The 10820-nt window shown below is 54.0% G+C and overlaps 1 protein-coding gene across 1 annotated transcript; it reads right to left on the reverse strand.

Annotated features, from left to right (window-relative positions):
* Positions 1 to 284: 284 nt before the first annotated feature.
* Positions 285 to 9318, reverse strand: LOC140741636 (keratin, type I cytoskeletal 42-like). Its single transcript, XM_073071919.1, is given in 9 exon segments — positions 285 to 500; positions 2921 to 2988; positions 4313 to 4527; positions 5136 to 5261; positions 5900 to 6061; positions 6166 to 6322; positions 7703 to 7785; positions 9090 to 9266; positions 9268 to 9318. Coding segments are annotated over 9 exon segments (1119 nt in total). The 5' UTR covers positions 9304 to 9318; the 3' UTR covers positions 285 to 405.
* Positions 9319 to 10820: the final 1502 nt, after the last annotated feature.

Here is a 10820-nt window from a genome sequence, read left to right on the forward strand (position 1 = left end):
CGGGGTGGTGAGAGTGTGGAAGGAGCTGCCCGGATCAAGTGGCGGATGAAGTTTCGATTGTAACGGTTAAGAGGAGTTTGGATGGGTGCGTGGATGGGAGTGATATGGAGGGCTGGTGCAGGTCGATGGAACTGGGCAGATTAACACTCTGGAAGGAACTAGATGGGCTGAAGGGGCTGCTGCCGTGTTCAATGACTATATAACCTCACAAGGATTCAGACGAGAGACGGGGTCAGTGGTCGTTTGAAAACAGTGTTGGAGTACAGGACAGACTCCTCATGGTGGCCGGTTCCCAAAGCCTTTATTCACCTCTCAGAGATACAGAAAGCAGAACAAAATCACTGGATATCTTGTGTTAAATCGTGCACGAAGGTCTCCCCGCTGATTCCCAAGGCCCTCTCTTGATTAGCTCTGCTCCTCCATATGAGTAGACACCACCTGCCCATCCACAATCTTCTCCACGACGGTGATCGTCTTGGTCTTGGTCGAAACAACGGGCTCTGAAATGAAAATAGTTAGTCAGAGATTTCATTGGACGGTCGACTGATACAGTCACCAATCAGCAGTCACAAGACCATAAGACATAGGAGCAGATCTGGGCCTTCCGGCCCATCGAGTCTGCTCTGCCATTCCATCATGATTTATGACCTTAAATGTACCAAATGACTCAGCAGCTGCAGTTTGTCTGTTGGAAAGAATTCCACAGACTCACCACCCTCCGGCTGAAGAAATTTCTCCTCTTCCCTATTCCAAAGATACGTTCTTGTATTCTGAGGCTGTGTCCTCTGGTCCGAGACTCCCCCACTATAGGAAACATCCTCTCCACATCCACTCTATCTGTGTCCTCTGGTCCTAGACTCCCCCACTATAGGAAACATCCTCTCCACATCCACTCTATCTCTGTCCTCTGGTCCTAGACTCCCCCACTATAGGAAACATCCTCTCCACATCCACTCTATCTGTGTCCGCTGGTCCTAGACTCCCCCCCACTGTAGGAAACATCCTCTCCACATCCACTCTATCTGTGTCCTCTGGTCCTACACTCCCCCACTATAGGAAACATCCTCTCCACATCCACTCTATATGTGTCCTCTGGTCCTAGACTCCCCCACTATAGGAGCATCCTATCCAAGTGCACCCTATCTTGGCCTTTCAATATTTGGTAATGTCAATGAGATCTCCCCTAATTCTTCTAAACTCCAGCTAATTCAGGCTCAGACCCATCAAAGGCTCTCCATTCATTCACCTTTTCATTCCAGGGATCTTTCTTGCGATCCCCTGCAATGCCAACAAATCCGTTCTCAGACATCGGACCCAGAGCTGCTGACAATATGTGGAATACGGTCCGACCAATCCCCTATGAAAGACGGCCTGTTCCACCCACCACTTCTCAAGTGGGACCGGTCACCCCATGAGCTCAGGGATGCCGAACGTTCCAGCCCCTCATTCCCTGTCCAAAGTGTCCATGGTCCGGAGTATTCTGACATCCAGTCCAGAATGTTCAGCACTGATTTGACACCCACCTTTCAGTGATGTGTGTACAAGGACACACTTATGCTTGTTATAGCTGGGGGTGGTAATGGGGAGAAGTTCCCACTTCCTATTAATTGCTAGCAACGATGTGCGTCTCAAATAGCCTCTGATAACACAGTCACGCTACTGAGCCCAGTGGAACAGTTTCTACTGACAGGAGAAGGGGCAAAAGCGGGTCACTGGCGCCATTAAAACCAGTCGCTCTGGTCAGACGGGGCACAGCACCCGTGGTTGTCAGCTCAACTAGAAGGAAAACTCTGATCTCAAACCTCCTGCTGCCTTGTGGCTACACCCACTCATGGGGAAGGCTTCCGGAGTAAACCCCGAGGGAACGTCACAGCTGTGTAGGACCCTGCTCAGACCCCCTCGGAGTACTGTGCTCAGTTCTGGTCGCCTGACTGCAGGAAGGATGTGGAAACCATAGAAAGGGTGCAGAGGAGATTTACAAGGATGTTGCCTGGATTGGGGAGCATGCCGTATGAGAATAGGTTGAGTAAACTCGGCCTTTTCTTCTTGGAGCGACGGAGGATGAGAGGTGACCTGATAGAGGTGTACAAGATGATCGTGTGGATACTCAGAGGCTTTTTTCCAGGGCGAAATGGCTAACACGAGAGGGCACAGTTTTAAGGTGCTGGGGGGGGGTACGTACAGTGGAGATATCAGGGGTAAGTTTTTTATGCAGAGAGTGGAGAGTGCGTGGAATGGGCTGCCGGCAACTGTGGTGGAGGCGGATACGATAGGGTCTTTCAAGAGACTCCTGGATAGGTACATGGAGCTCAGAAAAATAGAGGGCTATGGGTAACCCTAGGTAATTCCTGAGGTAAGAACATGTTTGGCAAAGCTTTGTGTGCTGGAGGGCTTGTATTGTGCTCTGGGTTTTCAATGTTCCTATGGTTTTAAAATTCAGGAGCGGGGGTCCACAAGGCATTCCTACGTTGGGTTCAGTGCCGACTGGCAGCTCGTGGGCCTTAGATGACACTCCATCTTCAGCAACGCAGACGGAATTCTGGAGAGACCCAGCGAGTCCCGATGTTGGGCTTCAGCCCAGATTCAGAATCAGGTTTGAATATCTCCGGTGAAGATATTGCCGTGAAGTCTCTTGTTCTGCAGCAGGTGAACAAGCAGTATACCACAGACCAACAATTACAATATGAAATATATCAATAAAATTAAATTAGTGTAAGCGGGGAGAAAAATGGCGAGGTAGCGTACAAGGGTTCATTGTCCATTCGGACATCCGATGACGGAGGGGAACCTGAAACAACGACTGTTTATTCCTCACCACGGACGCTGCCTGACCTGCTGAGCTCCTCCAGCATTTTGAGCGCTTTACCAAACCTTCTCAGCCCGACTGCATCGCGCAGCCATGATAAAACGGACTACTCACTTCTTTCCTCCTTGATCTCCGTCTTCGTAACAGTTGATGAGCTTGACGCCTGGCTAGAAGACTGGCTCCTGAAAAACAAAGGGGACAGAGTGTGACCTTGCACAACTGGAACGTCTGGGGGTGGGAGGAGGTGGCAACTTCCAGTGAAACTTTGCCTGCCACAGAACCTTAGCACACAACTCACATCGCATCCCAGGCAAAGCCCACCCACCCCACCATTAAGCATATCTACAAGGAAGACAGTAGCATCCATTATCAGGGATCCCCACCACCTGCACCGTGCTCTCTTCCCCATTGCTGCCATCAGGCAGGAGATACAGGACAGTCAGGGCCCACACCACCAGCTTCAGGAACAGTTATTACCCCTCAACCATCAGGAAGGAGGTACAGGATCCTCAGGACCCACACCAGCAGGTTCAGGAACAGTTATCACCTCTCAACCATTGGGAAGGAGGTACATGAGCCTCAGGATCCACACCACCAGGTTCAGGAACAGTTATTACCCCCTCGACCGTCAGGCTCCTGAAGCGGTGTGAATAATTCACTCGCCCCAACTCTGAACTACAAATCTTCCACAACCTACAGGACTCACTTTGAAGGTCTCAGCAACTCATGTTCTCGGTATTAATTTATCTTTTCTAAACATTTGCACGGTTCGCCCTCTTTTGTATATTGTACATTTTTAAATCAGTCTTTGTGACGTACAGCTTTTCATCTATTTAATTGTACTATTTCAGTTCCCTGTCAACAACGGAGTATCTACTCAGGGCAGAAGTGGTAACATGAGGGGTCACACTTTTAAGGGGACGAAAGTATGGGAGGGTTGTCAGAGGTAGGGTTTCTTTTTGACAGAGTGGTAGGCGTTTGGAGCGCCCTACAACGGTGGAGGGAGAGGCATATACATTTAGGGCACTGAAGAATCTCAAAGACACCCCAATACCCAGAGCTGGACTGACACCATCTTACTGCCCTCTACTGTGCCTGGTGTCTTGTTTATTATTTATTGTCATGCCTGCACTGTTTTGTGCACTTTATGCAGTCCTGGGTAGGTCTATAGACCAGTGTAGTTTATTTCTGTGTTGTTTTTACGTAGTTCAGTCTGGTTTTTGCATTGTTTCATGTTGCACCGTGGTCCTGAAAATCGTTGTCTCGTTTTTACTGTGTACTGTACCAGCAGTTATGGTCAAAATTCAATAAAAAGTGACGTGATTTTACTTGAAGATAGGCAAAGGGATGATAGGAAAACGGAGGCTATGTAGGAGGGAAGGTTTGGATTCATCTTACAGAGGGTTCGAATGACGGCAGGCCTTTGTGGGCCGAAGGGCCTGTACTGTTCTACGTTCTATGACAGGGTTGTATTCCGGTTCGAGTGTCGTCTGGCCAGATGCTTACCCGAAGCCGCCCAGCAGCCGGCGATAGGTCTCAATTTCCGCCTCCAGCCTGCTCTTTATGTTCAGGAGCTGCTGGTACTCCCCGCTCATCGTCACGAGTTTGGCGCGGATCCCCCCCAGCTCCGCTTCCAGCCCGTTGATGGTCATCTGCAGCTTGTCCCTCTCTCCGCCGAAGCGCATATTAACCTCGTCCAGGTTCCTCTCCAGAGAGGCGATCTGCAGGCAAGGAGCGGACGGTGAGGGGGGGGGGGGGTGTTTCCAGTGACCGGGCCGCGCTCTCCCCAGCTGCCGTCCTTCAACAGACGCGCGGCAGAGCGCAGCCTAACACGCTGCCTCACCGCTGGGTACGGGAGTGGCCGGGAAGCGCACAGGAAGACTCCAAAATGGGGTCTGTAATGGGTCGTCAAAATTACCCGACACTGCACCGGCCCCAGCCTACCCGCCATCCACATACAGAAAGGGTCTGGAAAAAGTGGCCGGTAACACCATGATGGATCCCACCCACCGTGCTCACGGACTGTCTGTCCCACTCCCATCGGGGAGGAGGTTTCGCCAGGGCCACCAGACTCAAAACGGACTGGTGCAGGAAATGCTCCGTGGTCCCACAGCAAGTCGTCACAACTGCCCAACACATCACCGGCATCAGCCTACCCACTGGTAGGGGGGGAGGGGGGAAGGGGTTTGTTCACCAGGGTCCGTGCGACGACAGAGTCGGTCTCAGGGACTACACGTTACCCTATGGGAATAATCAATCAGTCAGTAGCCGGGTGGCCCCCTCTCCTCCCCCTCCTCCCACGGTCAGCCCAGCCCGACGGGTCACTCACAATACTCTGCAGTGTGCTCAGCTCGGTTTCCAGCCCCTGACAGCTGCGCCTCAGCTCCGTGAGCTTGGATTTCTCCCCGTCGATGGCACCCGCGTTGACGGTCATCTCTTGTTGCTTGCTCGCAATCTGAAACAGTTCAAAGTTCAGAAGCTCCAGAAAAAGGCTCCAAAGACCTCATCCCCGGGCGAGGAAGAAAAGAAATGGGATGCGCACTGGGAAGTCTGGGCGAAGGCAGAGGACTGTGGTGAGCTGCCTATGCCCCTATGGGGGAGCCGGGCCCCAAGGAAGTATTTATACCCTATGTCACACCCCGTTCATGATACCCAGTTGATCCCTACACCACCCACACCCGAGAGATTCGGTTTAGGGATACTAAACCAGGTGAGGATAGCGGCCGGCCTCATGCCTCACCGTCCCCCGGAACCCCGGACCTTACCCGATTCTAGTGGCGAGAAGAGAGGGGCTCAGTTCACCAATGGCTGAGCCAGCGCTGATCAAAACTGCCACCATGCAGAGGGTCAAGTTGTTGCTAAGCAAGTTTATAAATATCGTGAACTTATCCAGTGACGGTTTAGAGATCGGGATGGAAGGACACCGTGACGGTGGAGAAGGCGCTGTTACATCATGTGGCGTGGGGGGGGGGGGGGCTGTTTCTGACCCCTGTGTTCACCTGGACTCGGGAACAGGTGGGTCGCTCGGCCGTGAGGCTCGACGGGCCAGCGGGGCCTGTTCTGCACGGAATCTCGGAATAAGTATCCACTTACCTCCTGTTTGTACCATTCCTCGGTCTCTGCCCTGTGCTGGTTGACCATGGCTTCGTGTTTCGCCCGAATGTCTCCCAGAATTTTGAGCAAGTCCACGGAGTCTTTATCTTTGACATCGACAGAGACGTTCCCAGACATCTGAGACCTCAGACTCCCGAGTTCCTGGAGGAAGGGAAAAAAACTCAGCGATGTCAGCCTCCGACTCCCAGCAGTGACACGGAACAGAGACAACTCACAATGTTCGGGCAGTGGCGCCCATAGCTTACATCTTCATGGTTTTTCCTGATGTAAATAAGCTCCTCTTTCAGGTTCTCGATGTCTGTCTCAAGCTGACTCCTCTCTAGGGTCAGGTTGTCCAACATCATGCGCAGACCGTTGATATCGTTCTCAACGGACATCCTGATGGTCAACTCAGTTTCAAACCTATCGAGATGGGGAGAGAGCAGGAGATTCTGGTCATCGGTGGCCAGGGCTGAAGTCGTAAGGCATTTCCTGCCCCCAAAGTGTAAAATATATCTGGGCCTGTACTCGCTGAAATTCAGAAGAATGAGGGCTGACCTCATTGAGATACAACGAACGGTGAAAGAATGTGGAAAGGATGTTTCCCATAGTGGGGAAGTCTAGGACCAGAGGGCACAGATAGAGTGGATGTGGAGAGGATGTTTCCTATAGTGGGGGAGTCTAGGACAAGAGGACACAAGTAGAGTGGATATGGAGAGGATGTTTCCTATAGTGGGGGAGTCTAGGACCAGAGGACACAAGTAGAGTGGATGTGGAGAGGGTGTTTCCTATTGTGGGGGGAGTCTAGGACAAGAGGACACAAGTAGAGTGGATGTGGAGAGGGTGTTTCCTATAGTGGGGGAGTCTAGGACCAGAGGGCACAGATAGAGTGGATGTGGAGTGGATGCTTCCTATAGTGGGGGAGTCTACGACCAGAGGACACAAGTAGAGTGGATGTGGAGAGGGTGTTTCCTATAGTGGGGGAGTCTAGGACCAGAGGGCACAGAAAGAGTGGATGCGGAGAAGATGTTTCCTATAGTGGGGAAGTCTAGGACCAGAGGGCACAGATAGAGTGGATGTGGAGTGGATGTTTCCTATAGTGGGGGTGTCTGGGATCAGAGGACGCAGAGTGGATGTAGAGAGGATGTTTCGTGTAGTGTGGAAATCTAGGACCAGAGGAAGGTCCTATTAGATGGGAGATGAACCCTCATTTACTATCTGTTTCTCCACCCCTACACTTGGATGAAGAACGAACATTTGCCCCAGAAGACTGGACGGTGAACCATTAAAATATTGGATCCAATCGGGGACAGGGTTAGAAACCAAGTCGGAGGTTTGAGAGTAGATTAACTCCTGTTAATTCATTACAGGCCGAACTCCAGAATTCGCTGCATACTATGTTAGAAAAGCAAGGAAGATGTTAAAATCTGGAGCCAAAAATAACAACACAAGCATCATCTGTGGAGGGAGATACAGTCAACCCTATATGTTAACAATAGTCTATGTCATTTTTAGCCACACAACATACTCTGCAGATTTGAGGGTTTTTTTTAGCGGGGGGGGGGGGGGGGAGAATACGGTGTGTCCATTTCCAGTTTCTTTGCCCCATGCTCCAGCCCAGTAGGTGGCGGTAATGGACCTCCTGCTGGTCTTCCAGTCGCCGTTAAACTTCCCGAGAAGCAGACGACGACCTGGAGGACTAATTCGGTCTATTGTCCGCCCTCCAGTGGAAGGGGGAGGGGCGGAGGAGGCGGACCCGGTCAGTTGGACTTCAATACTCGCATCGGCCGGCTCGGTACTAACTTGGTCTTGAAGTCTTCCGCCGCCAGTTTGGAGTTGTCCACCTGGAGCATGATTCCGGAGTTGGTGAGGATCAATTCGTTGATCTGTGGGAGACAGGCGGTGAACATGGACTGGGTGGAGCAAGGGTGCGTGGGAAAACACAGCCGCACTGTCCCGCTCGCTTTCGGTGTCCAAGGTTAAACCCTGACCCTCAATTCCAACCTCTCTCCTCCCAGCCCCCACCTACCTCAGGGCTACGTCTTCCTCCACCAACCCCTCACTCCTCCACCCTGCCGATCCCCGCGCCCTTTCCACCTGCCCCTCCGCCCTCCTTTCTTCTCCACACTGCCCTTCTCTCCACCCTCTACACACGACAGCCCTTCCCTCTGCCCTCTCCACCAGCCGCTCTCTCCGCCACCGTCCGTTCCCTCTGACCTCTCCACCAGCAGCTCTCTCCTCCATCCTGCCCTTCCCTGCGCCCTCTCCACCTTCCCTCCCTCTCTCTCCCGCACTCCGCCCGTCCTCCTTTCGCATTCGATCCTCTTTTCCCCCTGGGCTTTTTGCGGGTGCTCCCGCTCTCCCCCTCGCACGACCCGCAGACGGAAACTGAGGACACGCTTCGTGGGCGCCGGAAGCGCGGTGACACTTGCCGACAGCCCCCCCGCCCCACCCCCGACACCCTGGTGTTGGTCAAATCCGCAAATGGCGCGTCTCGATGGCCGAGTGAGAAACAGAGTCAATCTTTAACCCCTGCCCCGGCCTTCTCCCATTCTCCACCAGCCTTCCCTCGCACCTAACCTTCTCCCCTCTGCAGAGGGCACAGCCTCACAACAAAGGGACGGCAACTTAGGACGGAGACGAGGCGGACGGCTGAGGCGGTGGCGGTCAGGTTGGGTACCCACGAACGGGAGGATCTCATGGGCGGCGAGGCGCCTCTTCCCAACGCTCGCCCGTGGGTCACCCTTGGGCAGGGTTCTTAACCCACCTTCCCCTCTACCCACCCCACCAACACTGACCGTGCTCACGGGAAGCCATGGGGCAGGTGGTGGACGGTCCTATGAGCAGCCGGTGCGGATCACAACTCCTGGTGATGTGACCACTGACTCCAGGCAGACACTCTCTGAACGGTATTGATAATTGTTGGGGGGGGAGGCACCCGCCGTGCAAAGACATCTCCCGGAGGGTTCAATGGCCTCTGTAACTTTGCAAAGGTGCATTTGGAAGGGGCAATAGATTAGCCAGACTGTAATGGCGAAACACACTCAATCGGCCGAATGGGCTCTTTCTACCCATCATGTAGAAATGGCCATCATCCTCCCACCCTGACCATCTTCCCCTCCCACACACACAGACACACACACACACATCCTGGGGAGGAGGTGTCAGCTGTTTATTCCCGGGCTCTTACCTTTTCGCGGAGGTTGTTGATGGTGGCCCAGTACTCGCTGTAGTCGCGGTTGGCGGGACCGGCCTGTTGGTAGTACTCCCGGATCTGAAGCTCCAGTTCGGCGTTGGACTTCTCCAGGGAGCGCACCTTCTCCAGGTACGCCGCCAGCCGGTCGTTCAGCGACTGCATGGTCGCTTTCCTCGTTGGTCACGGCGGAGGAGGAGGAGGAGGACATGCTGAAGCCTCCTGCGCCGCCGAACCCGCCGCTGAACCCGCCGCCGGATGCGGACCTCAGGCCGGAGCTCATTCCCAGGCCGGCGCCCAGGGACGAGCCCATGCCGTAGCTGGAGACTCGACTGCTGGACATGCTGCCCTGGCCGAAGCCGGACATACTGCTTCCACGCATGCGTGAGGGGGTCCCGGTCAAGCTCCGGGATCCCAGGGTCTGACGCGAGGTGCTGCTGGTGAAGCTGGATTGCATCTTGTTCCTCAGCCTGCACGAAGGCAATGGTGTGCGGACACCTGCTCCTCGCTTCTTTATATCCTCATCCCGAGACTGCCACCGCCCAGAGAAAACAATGTACTGGGCGTGGAGCCAGGGGCTCTTTGGAGGGTCCCGAGTTACGGCGGACACACCCAGAGTCCGAAACACACGACCCCACCGCCTCCCACGCCCGCGGTGCAGGTCTGATTCTTTCTGCAGCTGAGAGAGAGAGAAAAGTTTCTTCAAGTTTAACTGTTCAAGTGCAAGTTTAATTTTCGTTCAACCATATTCCCGAAAGCTCCAGGAGCAGGGTGTGGAGAGGGGGTGGAGGGGTGGAGGTGGGGGCGGCGGTGAACGAAGGAGGAATGTCATGGCGAGGCACTGAAGATGTCACGGTGACGCACCGCAGAGCTCGGTTCGTGACGGCGACTCGGAGCGCTGGACCCGGACTGGCCGAGGTCGAGAGCGGGGGGAATTGTCCCTGCGCGGCGGCCTTTACCCCACTTTTAAAACCCCCCCTGCACAGATTTCACACTGTCAGTGGATTCTTCACAAAGCCAGCAGAATACTACTTAACGCGTTCAGTGTGAATGTTAGATGCAGAAGGTGCATTCTTGTCCTGGTGAGGAGTCTCGGTCCGAAACGGCGTCAGTTTATTCCCCTCCATAGAGGCTGCCTGACCTGCTGAGTTCCTCCAGCATTGTGTGTGTGTGTGTGTGTGTGTGTGTGTGTGTGTGTGTGTGTGTGTGTGTGTGTGTGTGTGTGTGTGTGTGGGTCTGTGTGTGTGTGTGTGTGTGTGTGTGTGTGTGTGTGTGTCTGTCTGTGTGTCTCTGTCTCTGTGTGTGTGTTTAAACCAGTCGCTCCGGGCAGATGGGGCTCGTCTGCCGCGGTTGGCAGCTCAGTTAGGAGAAGGAAAACTGATCTCAGAACTCCCGCTGCCTTGCGGCTGAACCCACTCGTGGGGAGGGCTTCGGGAGTGAACCCTTGAGGAGAAAAATCCGGAGCTGGAGTCCCTAAGGCAATCCTCCGCTGACGGGCAACCCCTGCGATGCCGCGGTTTGCAGGCTGTATCGGTCTTGGCCGTTCCTGCGTGGATAGGGGGAGCTCGCCTCACGGGCAACAGCTTGTTCTCCGTATCGATGAGCCCTGGCTCGCGTACTGGCGTGTTACGCGGACAGCCGGGGACGCAACGTTCATGGTCAACCCCGCCCCACAGTTCTTCTGAGAATGGGTGCTCCCTCAACCGGAGCTACGGTTAATAGTAGTAA

Source organism: Hemitrygon akajei, chromosome 18 (genome assembly GCF_048418815.1).
Source record: "Hemitrygon akajei chromosome 18, sHemAka1.3, whole genome shotgun sequence".
NCBI lineage: Eukaryota > Metazoa > Chordata > Chondrichthyes > Myliobatiformes > Dasyatidae > Hemitrygon > Hemitrygon akajei.